This window comes from Rana temporaria, chromosome 4 (genome assembly GCF_905171775.1).
Source record: "Rana temporaria chromosome 4, aRanTem1.1, whole genome shotgun sequence".
NCBI classification, from domain to species: domain Eukaryota; kingdom Metazoa; phylum Chordata; class Amphibia; order Anura; family Ranidae; genus Rana; species Rana temporaria.
This window is the reverse complement of record NC_053492.1, coordinates 226,543,788-226,565,083: the sequence shown is the minus strand read 5'-3', so window position 1 is coordinate 226,565,083 and position 21,296 is coordinate 226,543,788. Positions and strand designations below refer to the sequence as shown.

General features: G+C 47.4%; 1 protein-coding gene across 2 annotated transcripts in view; it reads left to right on the top strand.

Annotated features, from left to right (window-relative positions):
* ASRGL1 (asparaginase and isoaspartyl peptidase 1) overlaps positions 1–21,001 on the top strand; it is a 64,403-nt gene extending 43,402 nt beyond the window's left edge. For both annotated transcript variants that reach the window (XM_040349924.1, XM_040349923.1), the window contains exons 6-7: positions 12,959–13,069; positions 20,754–21,001. In XM_040349924.1, the coding sequence (XP_040205858.1) occupies positions 12,959–13,069; positions 20,754–20,983 (341 nt within the window). In that variant the 3' untranslated portion in view covers positions 20,984–21,001. The remainder of the gene's footprint in view (positions 1–12,958; positions 13,070–20,753) is intronic.
* The last annotated feature ends 295 nt before the right edge of the window (positions 21,002–21,296 follow it).

Below are 21,296 nucleotides of genomic sequence, written 5' to 3'. Positions count from 1 at the left end.
GGCAGGATGCTACTGGCTGCTGCACACCACTACAGCTTGAGCGGATATCGGTGGATGGGACTGTGGTCCCCACTCACAGCAACCCAGCGGAAGAGCTGGCAACAGAGCAGAGTGCCCCGGGCCTCTGCTCTCAACTAACAGAAGAGGGGGTTCCGGTGGTAGTGGATGGGACTCCGATCTCCACGGACACAACCCCAGAACATGGTGCGGCACTGAGACAGGAGGATGTCGGCTTTGCTTTGCAAGCACCGGGGGATTTTTACCTAGCCTCAGTGGATGGGACTGCAGTCTCCACTGGTATACCCCAGGAATGGTGGCCAGTTGGCCCAGATTCCCAACGGCATGATGAACTGAGCCCAGCCACCCTGTCTTCTCTCCAGCGGCTGAAAGGACTCCAGGGAGAAGGGCCAGTCCAGGCCTCTCCCCAGCGGCAGGCGTGTTCTCTGAGAGAGGCAGAGATTGGCTGGGTGAGTAATGCTCTGTTTGGGACAAGTTATCTGGGGTACTGGGTGGGTACCGGAATTGGGGTCTCTCCCAGTGTTAGTCTCCTGCCAAAGGGGGAGATGTGTGACAGACCTAGCCGGGACAGGGGCTTTTGGAGAGGACTGAATGTGAGCCTCTTGCCATCCGATTATGGGCCAGGACCTCAAAACAGGAAGGCAGATGGGTCATCCCAGCGGACAGTCCTGGAACCTTAAGACTACTTTTCCAACATCCTCGAGTTGACCCGTTTGGGTCCCACTGCGGCTGTTGGACTGTTTCCCAGGGGAAGTAATGTCATGGATCTTAAGATATTAAAGTGTTTCTACTTGACATCTGTTACACAGGAGAGGGACATTCAATGCAAGGACACCGGCTATTGAAATGCTAAGTGGAACCAGCTAGAGAAATACCTTTTATTGTGCTCGGCAGGCTAAGAGCGGGTGTCGGAGACACTCCGTCTGGCTAAAAACTATGGATTGAAGGTTAATTAAATCTAGAATGTATGTGTGAAGATGTATGTGTTTATTGTTCTAAAGGTCAGAAGCCTCCTGTCAGCTGTATTGAATTAGCATTCTATTGTCTAAAGCAATGTAACCTCTCAGAGGTAGTAATTAAGTAGCCCGGGTTATTGTGTACATTGATTACCCCCTGGGGCTTCTGTCTCAATACACAAGTCTTTCTATCCAAGCTATTGGACCAATCCCTGTTGACAATTTCAAGTCCTCATTTGCATGGTCAAGGAGGACTTGAGTGAAGACTGGATATACTTTACAATTGACCAATAGGAAAGCGGTTGTTGGGAGTGGGATGTTCCAAAATTCTGTATAAAAGTGTGCTGTGTACTTGAAATAAAGAGTCCTGCTTGAACTTGCATACAGCCTGCCTGGTGTTTGTTCTTAATGGGTCTGAATGGCACATAGCTGTAGTTCGGACCCCGGAACCTTGGATGACTGGACCATCAGACGCTGCAATCTGCAAGCTGACTCACTGGTAGCAGAGGAGTGTCGGGAGAGCAGGACCTGGGCGAGCAAGGATCTCGTCACACCTTCCTTTTGGAAACGTCAGATTTTTCTCCTGACACACTCAGGTGGCCCCTTTAGTGGCCTTTACCTCTGTCAGGTTTCTGAGTTGGCGCTCTTGTCTTGCAAGTCGCCATGCGTGATCCTCCATAAGAATTAGGTGGTGGTGCGCCCGCGACCATCCCTTCTTCTGAAGGTGGTTTCGGCCTTTTGCCTGAATAAGGACTTTGTTCTTCCATCCTTATGTCCTCGGCAGACGCATCCTACGGAGGTTGCGTTTCATACTTTTGGCGTGGTACACGCCTTGCGGGTGTTCCTGCCTGCTACAGCTCCGCTTCGGAGATCTGCCACTCCTTTTGTGTCAGTGTCTGGTCCACAAAAGGGGCCTGGCGGTCTCGTCGACCACCTTTTTTCGGTGGATCAGGCAGGCTGTCATACAGGCCTATGCTCTTAGGGGGCGGGCACCCCCTTTCCGGTCACGGCACTTTCAACCAGGGCAATTGGTGCTTCCTGGTTTTTTTTCCGACATCATGCGTCGGTCTCACAGGTGTGCGAGGTGGCGACTTGGTCGTCCGTTCACACTTTTTTTCCAAAATTTACATTTGCTGTGAGTGCATGTTCTGATGCTTCTTTTGGCCGCTAGGTTTTGCAGGCGGCTGTTTAAAGTTGCACCTCCCCTGTTGAGGAGCTCTGCTTGTTTTGGGGTGAAGTTAAGATTGGTTTTACTGATACTGTTCCCACCCCTCATTTTGAAACAGCTTGGGGACGTCCCACTTGTCAAGATTTAAGGAGCTGTGTCCGTCCATGGACGATAAGAGAAAATAGGATTTTTTGTACTCGCCATAAAATCCTTTTCTCTGACGTCCATGGATGGACACAGCACCCACCCCTCTTTAGGTTTGTACTGCTTGTTACGAACTGAGGTTGCATAATGCAGGGAGGAGGGTTATGTCTGGAGGGACCGCCCCCTGGGCGGGGCTGTTCAACTCAGATAATTAAGGTTCAATAAAGATTTATTGAGATTTTTAGACAGTATAAAAAGAAATAGAACATGGTGCGGCCGAGGGCCCGACATAGGGCGGCTCAGGTCCGAAAACATAAAACGTGCAACATATTTAATCCTTATTACATAAGGCATAAAACAAAACAGGAAGTCATTGCAGTAAAATACATGAATCGCAAATTTCACTACGCATAGAGCATAGCCCTGGTCTATTAAGACCCCCCTCCGACCTGGGCGCCCCCATGGGATCCATCTGCGTCCAGGCCCAGGGGAGTGGGAAGGGTCAAGTCGACCAATGTGGTGAAGTAGCCAGAACTGCCAAATACCTTGATACAAAACTCGAAAAATGCGAAAATGCTAGGGTACAAGTAAATGACCGTGTGCATCAGTAGGATTGTGCGAAGGTGCCACCATGAAGTAGCTGAAGAGTCAGCCAGAAAAAGAAACGATAGAAAGGAAACAAGGAGAGAAGTAAAGAGAAAAGGAAGGGGAGATGGGGAAAAGGTATGGGAAGCGATGTGCTCGGCCTCCAGCAGGAGTGCGACAATATGTCCTAGACCGACTCTCCTGGTAAATATCCAGGGAAGAGTGTAAAACCTATTAACTAAACTGGAAGGGAGCCCCCAGCGTTGTTTCCATGGCTAGCCCTTGGTCCTCAGGTGGACCCTGCAGGGGTAACCCTGTCCTTGAGTTCATTCGAAGTGGAGTATTGTCTCCAGACACTCCAAGTAAAAGAAAATTTAGCATACCTATCCAGAGACCTGGCCTGCATTTCCTCCATAAGCATGATACCATTCATTTCGTTTATCCATTCTATGATGGAGGGGGAGGAGGACGACCTCCAGTGCCTAGAAATCAACTGCCTCCCAGCGCTCAAACAAAACCTCAGGAGGGAATTCTTCTGGAACTTGATGGCTCCCGACAAAATGGAAAGAAGGGCTATAAATGGGGAGGGAGCGAGCGGTTTGCCATAAAGGTCCGAGTAGATCGAGAAAATTTGGGCCCAAAACGGGCGTATCCTATCGCATTCCCACCAAATGTGGCTATACGTACCTTTTTGGCTGCAGTGCATCTCCAGCATGAGTCCGGGGTCGAGGGAAACATGACCCTGAGGGTGGTCGGGACCCGGTACCATCGTGAAAGTACTTTGTAATTTTTTTCCTGCGCATAACTCGATATGGATGACTTATGCGTGAAAAAGAAGGCCTTACGCCACTCCGCCTCACTAATGTCTCTCCCCAGCTCCTCCGACCAAGCCAACGTGAATGTGGGAGGGGCGCTATGTGTGTGACCTAGCACCAATTTGTAGATCAAAGAGGGTGTGTCTCTGAGGGGAGGAAAAGGAGCAAAGTTGTTCAAATTCTGTCAGTGGTCTGTGGGCCTGTCCGGACCTGTGGAGTGTCTTGCAATAGGCCGTCAGGTGCAGTTGGGTGAGCCAAGTCATTCTCGGGGAAGCTGACGTCGGGGTTAACGAAGCTTCGTGCCGTGGGCCAGTCCTGCCTGAGGTGGCCAGCCAAGGAGTGGAGGCCTCCACCCTCCGGCAGGTCTGGGTTATCGAAAATAGGAGTCAAGGGGCTCGGGTCCGTAGAAAGGGCGTATGTTTCCCTCCTACGGTACCATAATGCCAGGGCATCCCTAGTTAGGGGGGATATCCCTACCAAGGCTCGGTGGGACGAGGCATGGCCCCAAAGAAGGGCTCTCAGGTCCGTCGAGGACATATCTTGTTCCACACGCACTGCCACCTTACCCAGCGGGTGAGGGAACCACTCCAGAATCCGGGAGAGTACCGCCGACGCATGATAGTGTTCGAAATCTGGGAGACCTGCTCCCCCACTCAACACTGGGCAACAAAGGAGTTTATGCTTCAGCCTAGGTCGGCCACGTCTCCATGCAAACTGAATAGCCATGGATCGCACCGTACGAAAAAAAGTTGAAGGGAGGGCTATTGGAAGGGCCTGGAACAGGTACAGAAGTTTGGGCAATATATCCATCTTGAGCGTGCTCATACGTCCGAACCACGACACCGGCAGATCCATACGGGCCTCCATGAGGTGTCGAAATTTGGTGAGGAGTGGGCTGTAGTTTAGGGCAAAGATGTCTGACAATCGGTGCGGGACTGCAGTCCCGAGATAGGAAATTGATTTCTCTTTCCATTGGAACGAGAAATTGGGTTTGAGGGCGGCTAAAGTGGAGGGCGGGAGGGAGAGGTTCAGTGCCTCTGTTTTGGACAGGTTCAATTTGTAATTACTCAGCGCGCCAAACCTTTCAATTTCAGCCAAAATTGAGGGGATACTGGTGTGGGGTTGGGTGACATACAGGAGTAAATCGTCCGCATATAGAGAGAGCTTACAGTGGGAAGAGGGCGTTTGGATCCCTTGGATTTTCGGATTTGCTCTAAGTGCCTGAGCCAGATGCTCAATCACAAGGGCAAAGAGAAGGGGGGAAAGGGGGCAACCCTGCCTGGTGCCATTTTTGATGGAAAGCGTACTGGATTGTATTCCGTTGACCAAGACGGTGGCAGTGGGGGAGGAGTACAAGGATTTGATGCGGGCCAGCATCTTAGGGCCTAGGCCTATTTGAGCCAGGGTGGAATACAAGAACTGCCAACTGACCCGATCGAATGCCTTCTCGGCATCACAGGAAAGGATGCCTCCAGGGATTCTATGATTTTGGGCATAAGCTATGAGATGTATCGTTTTGGTGGTGTTGTCCCTGGCCTCGCGGCCAGGGACAAACCCCACTTGGTCTCCATGGATGATATCTGGGAGCAATGGAGATATTCGGTCGGCCAATAGTTTAGCGAAAAGTTTCAGGTCTACGTTTAGGAGGGATATGGGCCTGTAATTTGCGCAATAAGACGGTTCCTTACCGGGTTTAGGCAGGACTGCTATTTGGGCCAGAAGAAGGGCAGAAGAGGGAGAAGCGCCATCTATGGCGTTGAAGGCTTTCGTCATGAGGGGGGCTAGTTGAGGAGCAAACGTTTTGTAGAAACGTGGGGTGAACCCATCGGGGCCAGGGCTTTTACCGTTTTTGAGCTTCTTAATTGCGGAAAGGAAGTCCTCCACCGAAATAGGGGATTCCAGTTCCTCAGCGGAGGAGTCGGGGACCGTCGGGAGGGCCGTTTCTGTAATATATGTGAGCAAGTCGCTCGGGAAGTCAGGGGAGTGCGCAGAAGGCATGGGCGTTGGAGGGGGAAGGTCGTAAAGGGCTGCGTAGAACTGTCGAAATTCGGCAATAGCTGTGTTAGTCTGCAGTTTGCCTTTGTTGGGAGAAACAATCAGGGGGATGTGTTTTCTGCTTAGGCGTGGTTGTAGGGTGTTCGCCAGCAGCCGTCCACATTTGTTTGCCTGAGAGTAATGCGTAAAGCGCCCCTTATCCCAGGCCACCAAAGAGCGTTCAGCAAAAATCTGCAACAGATCTCGCCTGGCGTTATCCAGATCAACCAACATGGTCGGATCCGGGGAGCGCTTGTGAGTCCTCGAGGGACGCGATAGTAGTGAGGAGACGGGTAACGTCTGCCGACTTAGCCTTTTTTAGCCTAGACCCGTGCTGTATGAACTTGCCCCGGAGGACACATTTAAGGGCCTCCCATTTCGTCAGCTGATTCGTATCGTCCCGGGCATGATCAGAAACAAAATGCGAGATAGTCTGAATAATGTCCTCAGTACACGCCAGATCCGAAAGTAGGTTGTCATTAAGTCGCCAGGAGGATCTTGGTTTTCGCGTGGGGGTCTTACCCAGTGCGACATGCACAGGTGCATGATCTGACCACAGAGTGAGACCTATAGACGCACTAGGGGAGAGGTCCAGTAGGGATTGGGAAATGAGGATATAGTCCAGTCTGCTATAGGAGGAGTGTGCAGGGGAATAATACGTGTAGTCCCTATCTGTGTGATGCAAGACCCTCCATACATCAACAAGGGAGAGATCTGTAAAGATAGAACGTAGCTTGGTCAGACTAGCTAAGGAGTGTGAGGACTTACCGGTTGACGAGTCCAAACGAGGCAGCAGGGCAACGTTGAAGTCACCGCCCAGGATCATGTTAGTCGTGCCGAACTTTCTGAGGCGGGAGGTCATGGAGGAGAAGAACTGCAGTTGGTCCTGATTAGGAAAATATATGTTAGCAACTGTGTAAATCACATTTTTATAAGACAATTTGAGAAAGATAAATCTCCCGGCTGGGTCCACATAGGAGTCCACAACATTTGGTGTAAAAGAGGCATGGAATGCAATGGAGACCCCCCTCGATTTTGCTGATGGGTTAGTACTATGGTACCATGTAGGGTAATGTTTATGGGAAAGCTGTGGGATAGAATCAGACCTAAAATGGGTCTCCTGGAGGAGGAGAATTTGGGTACGGAGCTTATGGAAATGAAATACAATCTGTCTCCTCTTTTCAGGTGTATTAAACCCCCTACAATTCAGGGACGAAACCGTCAAGAAATCAGGATTAGTCATTAGGAAAACGCAGCAAAAGGGGACAGGTACCTACCAGTGGGGTGCACACAGCTTCCGGGGGAGGGAGGTGGGAGAGAGAGGGTTGTGGGAAGGGGGGCACAGGGGAAGGAGGAGAGAGCGTTGAGAGAAAGAGAGCAGAAGAAAAGACGGGCCAAACTGGCCACACTAATAGCGTTGCAAGCAACGGTTCAGCCATCGCCGTAAAGGCAGCTGAAAGGCCTAGGTTGGGGGTCGTGGATAGTTCACGGGGAGAGCCCCGTGCACAACACACCAATACAATACACATCAAGAAATAACGGCGAAATAAACAATCATTACATGTCGTGGTGGGACCCCATGGGACTATGAAGTCATACATTTGATCGTGCATAGCGGGGAAGTAGTCCACCGCCGAGCACTACATAAGTCAGCGTCCCACAGCGTCCCAGCCACGACGGGTGGACACACCAGAACATGACAGGCGGAGAGTCAAACAAAAAAGAGAAAATAAAACAGTTGAATAACTTGGTCAACAATCAGAGGGAGAACAAACACAAAGAAAAATGTGCAGGATGGGGAGGCCTGGAGGGAAAGCCTGTCGGGCGGGTGAGTGTATGTTGGATCTAGGCACCACCTGTGGGTGCTTAGCAAGAAAAAAAAAATGGCCACCATGGTGAGGGGGGCCCCAGGCGGCAACCAGGGAAATAAAAGTGCACATGCAGAAAAAATAAAACTATGATGTACGGGGAGTCCCAGATCCCCGGAACATAGGGGGTCCAGGCCTCCCCAATGCACCTTCCCCGGTAATAGTCCACAACGTAGCGTCCCCTCATACCCAAATCTCCCAACATGGGGGAATGTCCACGGGCCCAAACCTGTAAACCAGAAAAAAAAAGAAAGGGCACTTTAGTGGTGGTCAGGCATGGTCCCATCAGCCCGCTGAGGTGGTCGCGGAGGCCTCCGATCTGGAGCGTTTGGGTTTAGGTTTCTTGCTCTGCCTCTTCCAGCCGGTGGAGGGTTGAAATCCAGGGGTAGCCGCCTGTAAGGGCCAGTCGGGTAGAGATGTCATCGGGAGTTCGAAAGTCCCCAGAAATTTTGGGAGGTCATCCAAGGTGCGAAATACTGCGGATTTACCATCGTGGGAGGCCGACGGCTGAAAAGGGAAGACCCAGTGATATTTGATCGGTTTGGCCTGGAGTGCTCCCGTGAGGGGCTTCAGGGCCCGGCGGAGATCCAGCGTGAGTTTGGAGACATCGGGCAACAATTGTATGCGGGTCTCCTCAAAAAGGATGGAGTCCTGGGTGCGTGCTGCCTGCATTATGGCGTCCTTGACGGCGTAAAAATGGACCCTGCATATCACATCTCTGGGGTAGTTCGCGTTGGGGTTTCTGGGGCCCAGGGCTCTGTGGACCCGATCCAGTTCTATAGCCTCCTCTTTGTCCTTCTGGAGCAGTCCATTAAAGATGGCGATGACCACCGAGACCAGGTCTTTCGTTTCCACTGTTTCAGGCAGGCCGCGGACGCGAATATTATTGCGTCTGGCCCTATTCTCCTGGTCATCCTGGGATAGCATAAGTTGTTGGATTTGTACAGTATGGTCGTTCAGTATGGCATCATGGGCTTGTAAAGTGGAAACATTTTCCTCCACGCTGCGTTCCACCTCCTCCAGTCTGGTTGCGACATCCCTGCGCAGCTCTGAGATCTCCTGTTTGTAGGAGCGTTCCATTCGCTGAACGCAGGCCTCAAAATCATGCCTGGTGGGCAAGGCCTTAATGTAGGTTTCTAAGTCCCAGCTAACGTAGGAGCGGCGGGAGTCAGGTGAGCGGCTGCCAGAGTGGACCGAGCCTGCATCCGATTCCGGAGGAGAGACTGCCCTTTGTCTGGTCCTCATGGCAGAGGAAGAGCACTGGGATGGGGTTCCCATCGAGGCCTCGTGTGTCCCCGCCGAGCGGGCCGCCGCCATCTTGGAGGAAGGGGTACCGCGCTGTCCCGGGAGCAACTTGGGGAAGAAACGGTCGATTTCCCTGTCCCGACTCGGGTCGGTGTGGTGGTGGCTGTCTCCCCCTCCTTTACGACCCATCACCGACCTGTCTGGTGTGTCCGTGCGGTGATTACAGCCGTTGGTTAGGCACGGTGTGCGGGAGCTCTCTGCACACACGTCCTATTCCTCCATGCGCTAGGCCACGCCCCCCAACTCAGATAATTAAATACATGTTACTTTAACAAACATGTTTCTGCCTAGTCCTCTCCTGTAAACAGGGAACATAAGCCACTTGTCAAGATTTAATGAGCTGTGTCCATCCATGGACGTCTGAGAAGGATTTTACGGTGAGTACAAAAAATCCTATTTTTTTCTCGGCTCGTTGTAGTGATGTACGTCACCGCATTCTTTGACGGTCTGAATTTTGTGTGGCCACATGTATGCAACACGAGTTTGAGCCGAAAAAATGAAAAAAATCCACGGTGTTCTTGTCGGAAATTTCCGTGTGTATGCGGCATAATACCTGTGGCTATATTTGAAAATGTTTTATATGAACTACTTCCCTACCGTGCCAATTCTGTTTAAAATCATAATTTTTTTTTATTGTTTGCTCAGAACTCTTAAAGTGTGTGTGTGTGTGTGTGTGTGTGTGTGTGTGTGTGATGGGGATAGAGAGATATGTGTGATATATAATAATTTCACAAAAGTACATCCCTCACATCGTTGCAATATCGTTTCATGTGACAACACTGAAGAAATTACACTTTTCTACAATGTAAAGTAGTGAGTGCACAGCTTTATAACAGTGTAAATGTGCTGTCCCCTCAAAATAACTCAACACAGCCATTAATGTCTAAACTGCTGGCAACACAAGTGAGTACACCCCTAAGTGAAAATGTACAATTTGGGCCCAAGGTACCAATATTTTGTGTGGCCCCCCATTTTTTTTTAACCGGCACTGCCTTAACCCTCTTGGGCATGGAGTTCACCTGAGCTTCACAAGTTGTCACTGGAGTCCTCTTCCACTCCTCCATGATGACATCACGAAGCTGGTGGATGTTAGAGACCTTGCGCTCCTCCACCTTCCGTTTTTGAGGATGCCCCACAGATGCTTAATAGGGTTTAGGTCTGGAGACATGCTTGGCCAGTCCATTACCTTTACCCTCAGCTTCACTAGCAAGGCAGTGGTCATCTTGGAGAGGTGTTTGAGGTCATTCTGTTGGAATACTGCCCTGCGGCCCAGTCTCTGAAAAGAGGGGATCATGCTCTGCTTCAGTACGTCACAGTACATATTGGAATTCATGGTTCCCTCAATAAACTGTAGCTCCCCAGTCCTGGCAGCACTCATGCAGCCCTAGACCATGATACTCCCACCACCATGCTTGACTGTAGAGACACACTTGTTATTGTACTCCTCACCTGGTTGCCGCCACACATGCTTGACACCATAAGTTTATCTTGGTCTCCTCAGACCACAGGATATGGTTCTAGTAATCCATGTGCTTAGTCTGCTTATCTTCAGCAAACTGTTTGTGGGCTTTCTTGTCCTCCAGACAACCTCTGGATATGACGCTGAGCATGTTCTTTGCCATGAGGTGCCATGTTGAACTTCCAGTGACCAGTATGAAAGAGTGAGAGCGATGACACCATTCTATGCATTAAGGTGAAAAACCTGTCACTCGGCAGCCTCCCCAAGCCCCGTTATACATACCTGAGCCATGTGTTTCCCACGACGGGAACGAGCACACAGCTCCAGCCGGTGTCCTGATTAGATAGATTGTTAGCAATGCAGCCATTGGCAACCGCTGCTGTCAATCAAATCCAATGACACGGGGGTGGGCAGAGTCCTGCTTTCTGTGTCAATAGACGCAGAAGCAGGACACGGGAGCATGCCTGCATGGGTGTGCCGAAGGAGAGCACTTCTCCGGGGCACTCGAAGAGAAGGAGACTGGAGCGCCGCTGAGGGACCCGAGAAGAGGAGGATCGGGGCTACTCTGCAAAACGAACTGCACAGTGAAGGTAAGTATGTGTGTTTAACACACCTGCTCCCCATTCACACCTGAAACCTTGTAACACTAACGAGTCGCATGAAACTGGGGAGGGAAAATGGCTAATTGGGCCCAATTTGCACATTTTCACTTGGGGTGTACTCACTTTTGTTGCTAGCGGTTTAGACATTAATGGCTGTGTATTGAGTTATTTTAAAGGGGACAGAAAATTTGCACTGTTTTACTAGCTGTACACTTACTACTTTACATTGTAGCAAAGTGTAATTTCTTCAGTGCTGTCACCTGAAAAGATGTAATATATTTTCAAAAATGTGAGGGGTGCGCTAACTTTTGTGATACTGTGTGTGTGTGTGTGTGTGTGTGTGTGTATACATTTTTTTTTTTTTTTTTTTTTTTTTTTTTTTTTTTAGAGAATAAAATGGTGGGTGTTCAATTTTTTAAATGTTATACAGTATTTGCGCAGTGATTTTTCAAACACAAAAATAAATGTTAAAGCACAAAACCACAATCTATAACTCAATTTTCTGGTGACATATAAAAGATGTTACGCCAAGTAAGACCCTAGATCAGGGGTGCCCAACCAGTGGCCCGCGGAGCCCTCTGATGTGGCCCGCGGCCTCCTGCTCTGGGATGGTGGAGCCCTGTCCAGATTGCCGGTCGCTGACCCCCCATCCCAGATCATCAGTTTTGTGAATGAAGCCAGTGGTAGAGGAAGCAAGCAGCTGCAGAGTAGAGCTGTATAAGTCGATGCTTCCTGTATAGCGCCGGCTCCTGTCATAGGCAGAGTGATACCAAATGCACTCTGCCTGGGACAGCAACAGCCGGTGATACCTGAATGGTTATTAAAGGTAAGCTTATTACTAAAATCACAGTGTATATATGGGCATCTCTGTTCTGCAATGATTACTGGGCTGCTTTCAAACTGATATTTAGCTGCAGAGCAGTACACCTGCAGGTTACCTTCATTGAATCAGACTTCTGTTATTACCTGCGGATTTGGTGCGCTTTCAGAAAGTGCACCACGCTTGCAGGATATAATTGACGTCTATGGCAAAGTGCAGCTAACCCGCAGGAAAGCCACAGGTGCACTGTGCTGCATCCGTGGTGTGGGTAAACCGCAGCACATCAGTATGAAAGCATTTTTGGGCCCCTTTCATGCGATTGGTCTGACCCATTCGGACCCTCCATTCACCTCTATGGAGCTGCTAATGTAAACAGACATGTGTCTGATTACACCCGCCTACCTACAATCTGATCTGCTTAAAAAAAGGGAGGTGGGGGGATCGGTGGCCCCATAGAGTAAAGTAGAGTGGGCTGTGTCTGCTCTGCATATGCAGAGTGGACACGGACCTGTCATCCATCCGCTCCACTCATTGTGGCCCGCTATCGGTTACCAAATTGCTTAAGTGGCCCTCGCTCTTCAAAAGGTTGGGCACCCCTAGATATTTCCTCTACCTTGGAAAGCATGAGATTAAAAAAATAAAAACATTGATCTCCGCTTTTCAGAAAAAAATGGCAGTGTTTACATCTGCCAAAACTGGAAGTGATGTCATGATTTCGCTTCTGGCCTCCCGGGATCATAGAGATGGCCGGGGTCCAGGACCAGCTCTATGGTTACTCGGTGGAACTGTCTGATCGCATACCGGGCTCCCTGATCACATGGATTAGCCCAGAGAGGGGAAGGTGTCCCTTCCAGCTGCCTGTAAAGGAAATACAGCGGCTAATTGGCCACTAAGATGGCTTTTACAAAAAAGAATCTCTGGCTAAAAAAGATACCTGGATGATGTCTGTAGCTGCAGGCATCATTCTGGTATAACCACTTTAACCTAAGGGCATTCATGAACATCTACAGACCGGAAATGGGTAACCATTTTTCGGTATATCGGAATACCAAAGATTGTGGAGGTGATAGAGATTTGCTTGGATTGGAGATAGAACCCAATTATTCCTAAAACATGCATATGTTATAATTTCACTATACTTTTATACTTTTGATTTGATGTTTTATGTCCTGTATGTTTTTCAGGTAGCGGAGGCTATGCAGATAACAATGTTGGTGCGGTCTCTACTACAGGAAATGGGGAAAGAATTATGAAAGTAACACTAGCCAAACTTATTCTTCATTATATGGAGCAAGGTAAATCATTTATAAAACTTTTGTTTCATGGTTTGTAACCATAGTGTTATTTAAAAGGGAAGTTGCTATATTTACATTATTGGAGTAATATATCATCCATTCTAGTGCATATATACTATGCTGCTGATCATGGTTACCCAAGGTTAGACACTTTTAACTGTTGGTTAACAGTACAAATAGAAGCAGTATACAGCAACTCTGAACATTGGATCAGAAATGTGTGTTTTATTCTTCACTCTGCTCCTTTTTAAAATAATCTGTTATAACAGTAAAAAAAGATATGTTTAACTGCTTCCCCTACCACACCTGTCCTCTTATGGGCCAGAGAATTGTTTACAGTTCTACTATGGACCTGTTTGTTTGGTAATAACGTTGTCATTACATAAGATAACAATGTAATGCACACAGTATATTGTTTGAGGACAAACCTGGCTTTTTTTTTTTTTTTTTTTTTTTTGATAAAGTCTTGCAAAAATGCATTTTTCCCTGCAATACTTCAACAATAAAACGTAACAAAAAAAAAACTACTAGTGTACATTGAAAATTACACAAAAATTTGGATTCTGGTACAAAGCATTACAAAGTTATTTACACATTAACATATCGTTTAAATGTTGTGCTTTTTTAAATGTAACGCAAAAAAATTAAAGTGTAAATGGTATTTTTCTTAAACTTTTTGATATATTTTTATTGCAGTTTTACCAACATACAGACATAAAAAAAAAAAGGCACAAACTACATAATCAATAACAGAATGCTTCTAATCCAGCATATCATGAAAAACCGGGCAGTGTGCAATAATAAACTAGAAATTAAATATACCAGTGGATATAAACATCAACAGAGGAGTAAGCGATACGGTTTTTAAACATCCTGGGCATAACAGAAGTTCCTGTTTAATACAAAACTCACAAGGTGAACCCCTGTCATGGTAGTACAGGGGAGAGGGTCATTGGGCTAGCCAGTCATCTTCCCCCTTTTTTTGTGGAACACTTTAGTCCTCTTACAGATGTCAAAGGTACGTTTTTATATAGGCAGGGAATCCTTCACCCTTTCCACGTCAGCAGGAAGGAATTCCTTTGCATAGAAATTGAGGATGTAAAGTAGTCTCTTAGCCTGAGGCTGGACAGCAGGGTTACCAAATATGAAAAGCAGACAGTTTTTAGGGTGCACTATATTTGGCAAACCCAGTGCAGAAGAGCCTAAGGCCTCGTTCACACGATAGGTTAACCAGAGGACAAAGATCTGATGGACCGCTTTCATCGGTCAAAACCGATCGTGTGTGGGCCCCATAGGTTATTTAACCACTCGACAACTGGGCACTTAAACACCCTTAATAACCAGACCAATTTTCAGCTTTCGGTGCTCTCACGTTTTGAATGACAATAACTCAGTCATACAACACTGTAACCAAATGAAATTTTTGTCCTTTTTTTTTTTTTCCCACAAATAGAGCTTTCTTTTGGTGGTATTTGATCACCTCTGCGTTTTTGTTTTTTTTTTCCCGCTATTAATGAAAAAAGAACGAAAATTTTGTAAAAAAAATGAAGTTTTCTTCATTTCTATCATATCATTTTGTAAAAAAGTAATTTTCCTCATACATTTGGCCTAAAATGCATACTGCTACATATTTTTGGTAAAAAAAAAAAAAAATAATAATTTGGATATTATTTAGTCTGGGTGAAAGTTATAGGGTCTACAAGCTTTGGTACCAATTTCTGAAAATTGAACAATTTGATCACACCTGAAGTACTGACAGCTTCTCTCAATTCTTGAGACCCTAACAAGCCAATAAAGTACAAATACCCCCCAAATGACCCTTTTTTGGAAAGTAGACATTCCAAGGTAGTTGGTAAAAGTCATAGTTAGTTTTTTGAAGTTGTCATTTTTTTCCCACAATTCTTTGCAAAATTATTATTTTTTTTTTTTTCATACCAATATTGTCATAACAGGTTATTTCTCTCACATGGCATGTATATTCCACAAATGACACCCCAAAATATATTCTGCTGCTCCTCCTGAGTATGGCGATACCACATGTGTGAGACTTTTACACAGCGTGGCCACATACAGAGGCCCAACACCGAAGTAGCAACTTCAAGCATTCTAGGAGCATAAATTACACATCTAATCTCTCAACCACCTATTACACTTTTGAAGGCCCTGGAGCACCAGGACAATGGAAACGCCCACAAAGTGACCCCATTTTGGAAAGCTAACACCCCAACGTATAATCTATGAGGCATAATGAGTCTTTTGAACAGTTCATTTTTTTGCAGATGTTTTTGGAAAATGTGGAAAAAAAATAACGCATTTTTTTTACACAAAGTTGTCCATTTATAGGATATTTCCAACACATAGCATATACATAGCAAAAATTACACCCCAAAATATATTCTGCTGCTCCTCCTGAGTATAGCGATACCACATGTGTGAGACTTTTACACAGCCTGGCCACATAGAGACCCAACATCCAAGAAGCACCATCAGGTGTTGTAGGGACACAAATTACACATCCAATTTCCTTACAATCTATCACATTTTTGAAGGCCCTTCATATTTCTAACACAGCATGTACATACCAAGAGTTACACCCTAAAATACATTCTGCTGAGTAATGGGTACAAAAAAAAAGGATTACCTGTGTTTTTAGTAGTGCAATTGTCCACAGGAGGAGAGCCCTGATCCAGGCAGCAGGCAGGGACGTGGTCAGCGACAATGAATGGAATTGTCCAGGCAGCAATATTGTTCATAGTCGGTACATAGCCAGCAGTGCCAAAATATTGGTCCTGGTAGTAAGGCCAGGAAAGAATGGGGACAGGGGTAGAGGCTTCTCCCACCCAAATCTCTTTGAAGCCTCCGGGCAACCAGACCCTAATCTGGGAATGAGAAAACTAAAAAATTAGTTTTTTCATCCAGAAAAACAATTCTGGAGCCCCTCACGTGTGAGACCCCTGTGTTCCCACTAGCATAGCAGGGTAAAAGATCAATCCAAGGGGCAGGCAAAAAACGTGGTCAAACAGTCCAGGGTCAATTCCAGAGCAGGCAGAGGTAGGTACAGTTAAGCGTTAGGCAGAAGCGTGGTCGTATAACAAGCCAGGGTCAGTTCCAGAGAAAGCAGAGGTATTTTTAGCATTAGGCAAAATCGTGGTCGTATAACAGTCCAGGGTCGGTTCCGGAGAAGGCAGAGGTATGTAGAGTGCAGTGGCATAAGGGGTGTGGAGGAAAATGACAGGGAATTTGAATTTTGTTTACCTAATAATTTTCAATAGTGTGGTAACGGCGGAAACATGCACCTAAACAGAGGCCTGGTTGGGAGGGACAATCGGGACAATAAACTGTTGTGTCTCTTCTGACTCCTCCTCTGGCGCACACCCGGCATTTCTTCTGACGGGCTGCACCTGTTCGACGGGGGGGGATTTTGTCAGGAAAGTGCCGTTCGTGAAGTCTGCTCACGCAATCAGTGCGAAGAATGTCTGGTGGCATTTCAGGGAACAAAAGGGCGGTGATAACGTCTTCTTGGTAGAGTAGATATGGAACGGGATTCTGTGTTGCTTTTTTGTAGATAACATAAGAGTTATAGAAGGCCAAACTGAAAAAGTAAATGGACACTTTTTTTATACCAGTGACTGGATTTTCGGGAGGGAAGATAGGGTTCAATCATCTGGTCATTGAAGTCTACGCCACCCATAAATAAATTGTAATCGTAGACACAAGATGGTTTCTGCACTGGGCCGCTTCTTTTGGGGACTTCCACGTAGGTGTCATTGTGGATGGTGGTGAGCATGTGGACATCTCGTCTGTCCCTCCACTTGACAGCCAATAGCTCCTGGTTCCGTAAAGACGTCGTCTCTCCTCGTCTCAGCTTCTGATTCAACAATTTTTGGGGGAAGCCCTTTCTGTTCTCACTGTGCCACATGCTGGGGTGTCTCTCCGGTAAAGATTTCTAAACAGGGGCAAGCTGGTATAAAAATTGTCCACGTAAAGGTGGTATCCTTTTCCAAGTAGTGGATAGATGAGCTCCCAGACGACTTTTCCACTTGTTCCGATGTATTCGGGGGTATGCAGTTGGGAGTCCTTCCCTTCATATACAATAAAGGAGTAGATGTACCCCGTGTCTCGGTCACACAGTTTGTACATCTTCACCCCACATCGGGCCCTTTTGCTTGGGATGAATTGTTTGATGCCCAGCCTGCCGTGGAATTTTACAAGGGACTCATCTATTGATATATTTTGTTGAGGGGTATATAACTGGGGTGATTTTTCAAAAATTTTTTTTTAGGAGTGGCCGAATTTTTAAATAATTTGTCAAAAGCAGGGTCATTTCGGGGAGGGCACTGGGTGTTGTCATTGAAGTGGAGGAATCGTAGAATAATAAAGTATCGGGATCTGGGCATACGGGATGAGAAGACGGGCATGTGGTGGATGGCTTTGGTAGACCAATAGGAGTACCCTTTGTTTTTTTTTGAGAGACCCATATTGAAGGTCAGGCCTAAGAATATTTTAAACTCCTCTACGGTCAGGTCTCTCCAATGAAAGGGGCAGGCATAGCTGGAATCGGGGTTGCTTACAATAAATTGCTGAGCGTAGAGATTGCACTGGGCCACAATAGATGACAATTCTTCTGTAAAAACTAAATGAAAAAAATCAATCATGTCAAAATTATCGGTGTTCACCTGTACACCTGGTTGGGCGGTGAAAGGGGGAATACTTGATGCTCCAGAATTCGAAGGCAGCCACAGGGGGTTTTGAAGGCCATAGGGAAGGCTGGCATGGCCCCTATCCCTTTGGGGCAGAGAGGACACCCTACTGGTGCCTGACCTTTGTTGCACTGCTTGCGGGGTGGACGGCACTGCTTGCGGGGTGGACGGCACTGCTTGCGGGGTGGACGGCACTGCTTGCGGGGTGGACGGCACTGCACTAGTAGTAGGCTGCTCCACGCCAGAACGCCTTCTTTTAACGGGCACAGGTTCCTCCTCTGAATCCGTATCAGACCCGCTTCCTGTTACGGGCTCATAGGCCGAATCGGAATCGGACAGAGACTCCTCGCAGCTGTCATCAGACGCCCATAGTTTCTGGAAGGCCTGCTCGGTGGTAAAAAAAATTTTTGCCATACTGGTGGCTAGTGAGGCTGGACTGCAGAACACTGGTGGGCACTAGTGGCACTGCAGTGGCGCAGGTGTAACTGATGGGCAAATGTGGCACTGGTGTGGCTCTGGTTGCACTGCTGTGGCTCTGGGGTCACTGATTAGCAGGCGGCACTGGTGGGCACAGGCGTCACTGCAGTGGTGCAGGTGGGGCACTGGTGGGGCACAGGTGGCACTGGTGGGGCACAGATGGGCACTGGTGGGGCGCAGATGAGCACTGGTGGGGTGCAGATGAGCACTGGTGGGGTGCAGATGAGCACTGATGGGCACAGGCGGCACTGATGGGCACAGGCGGCACTGATGTGGCTCAGATGACACTGGTGTGGCACTGGTGTGGCTCAGATGACACTGGTGTGGCACTGGTTTGGTACAGGTGGCACTGGTGTGGCACAGGTGGCACTGATGGGCACAGGTGGCACTGATGGGCACAGGCGGCACTGATGGGCACAGGCGGCACTGATGTGGCAAAGATGACACTGGTGTGGCACTGGTGTGGCTCAGATGACACTGGTGCGGCACTGGTTTGGTACAGGCGGCACTGGTTTGGTACAGGCGGCACTGATGTGGCTCAGATGACACTGGTGTGGCTCAGATGACACTGGTGCGGCACTGGTGTGGCACAGGCGGCACTCGTGGGCACAGGCGGCACTAGTGGGGTACAGATGGCACTGCCTGGGGTACAGATGGCACTGCTGGGGAACAGATGGGGCACTGCTGGCACTTACTTTAATTCAAAAAAATCTCTCTCCTCTTCTCTCACGCTGCAACGGTGTGAGGAGAGGAGAGATGACCTGCAGGTGACCCAGCCTCAGGGTTTGTTTACAAATGTGATCGCGCCGTCATTGGACGGCGCGATCACGTGGTAAGGAGCCGCTTCCATTGGCTCCTTACCGCGAGTGCTGTTGCTGCGGGTCCCGTAGACCCGGCGAGCACCGGCGATCGCGTGTGCGCGCCCGCACAACTCACTCTCTGGGAGGACGTACATTGACGCCCTCCTAGAGTTAAGGAACCGCTCTGTAGCCGTAGTTAAAAAAAAGCCAACTTGCTTTAATTTTAACCAATGAATTCCTAACCGATATGAAAAAAACGATCGTTAGTAGGCACAACCATCGGTTAAAAATCCACGCATACTCAGAATCAAGTTGACGCATGCTTGGAAGCATTGAACTTCGTTTTTTTTCATTGTGTTTTACGTCACCGCGTTCTGACACGATCGGTTATTTAACCGATGGTGTGTAGGCGCGACGGACCATCAGTCAGCTTCATCGGTTAACCGACAACGGTCCATCAGACTGTTCTCATCGGATGGACTGATCGTGTGTACGAGGCTTTAGTCAACCCAGAAGTAGTGGACAAGTCCAAAAGCAGTGGAGAAAATCAGCAGTTTGTCCGCAACTTCGGAAGCAGTCAGCAAAGGGGGATAGTCCCATTTTATACAGTCTAGCAGAGATGAGGTGTGAATGATGGAAAACTTTTAGTTGAACAACCTTGTCCCTCAAGGAGGTAACAGAGGTTTTGAACGTATCACAGAACTGATTAATCCTCTTCTGTGATAAAGATATCAAAGGAGGCCCACCTCTCTTGAGCCCTCCGAAACCTAGGGTTAGTGCCTGTCACGAGAGTGGAGTAATACGTGGATGTTTTGTCTGGTCTGGGTCTCTCAGTTTTTCCAGGTCAGGTGTCTTAATAGGATTGAGTATATAGCATGTCTGAGTTGGTAATGGTAAAATGGGTATGTCAATGGGAAGTCAAAGTTTGTCTGTAGTTGAGAAAGGATTTAAAACCTGGGGGGGGTATATAGATGACTCTCTTTGATGTCCGTCTGATGGGGTCAGGTATAGAACATAACTCCTTAAGGTTAGGGTTGAACCACAAGGGAATGTTGGGGGAGGTCTGCCATGAATCAGTGGACAATTTTGCAACTACTGTTTGGAATAGGGAAAGGGAGGTTTGGATTATCGACATGCCCGGTCCAGGTGGTGTGCATGCCCTATAGACAATGTTGTGGAGTGTCTCAAATAAGGAAACTATGGCTCCCTCAGTAGTGGTGCAGGCATTATCAGAGTTGGGGTGGAGCCAATCATGAATGTTAACCATCTGACACTAGACGCTATTTTGGGACTATTGTCATTTATACAGCGATCAGTGCTATAAAAATGCACTGATTACTGTGTAAATGACAGGCTGAGAGTAGAGCGTCCACAGGGTTAAAAACTTTTTTCCTGCCCACCGTTTGACAGTTGTGGGTGCCTGAGCAGCCAATTGTTGAAGCTGTCACCAGTACATTTAGCTTTACCCTGCATTTGTCAAAGCACAGGTGCACTAAAAGGGGCTGCCACCAGGGTGCATGCATGGAGCCCACATGACTTGAGAAGGGAGTGTGCCAAAACCCTTACTATCAGATCAAGTGCTGAATGTATAGAGAAAAACATTTTGTTGACTAAAAAATGACCAATGGTACCATGTACACCTAAATGATGAAAAATATCTATTTAAGGGAAAAATTCTAATTATTGTAATTTTATATTTTCTTACAGGTATGTCTGTAGAGGAGGCTTCAGATGCAGGACTGAATTACATGAAAACTAGAGTAGATGGCACTGCTGGAGTTATAGTTGTTAACGGTGCTGGTGAATGGACAGCAAAATTCTCTACTAACCAAATGTCATGGGCTGCTGTTAAAGATGATAATCTAGCATGTGGTATTTATCTTGGAGAAAATGAGATTGTCCCTGTTTCTGAAACTTTGCAAATAAATGCAATGTAATTGCAAAATGTGACCGATGATAGGGGAATGTATGTATGAGGCATTGCAATAGCAAACATTTTATATATTTGACATACAATTCAAAAAAAGTAGGGACGCTGTTTAAAATGCACATGAATATAATGATTTGAAAATCTCATAAACCCATATTTTATTTCAATAGAATAAAGAAAACATTAAATATTCAAACTAAGAAAATGTACAATTTTAAGACAAAGTACGGTCATTTTAAAATTAATGTCTGCAAAACACAGCTCAAAGTTGGGACAATAAAAAGCTGGCAAAGTAAGTGTTACTAGCAAGGAAGAGCTGG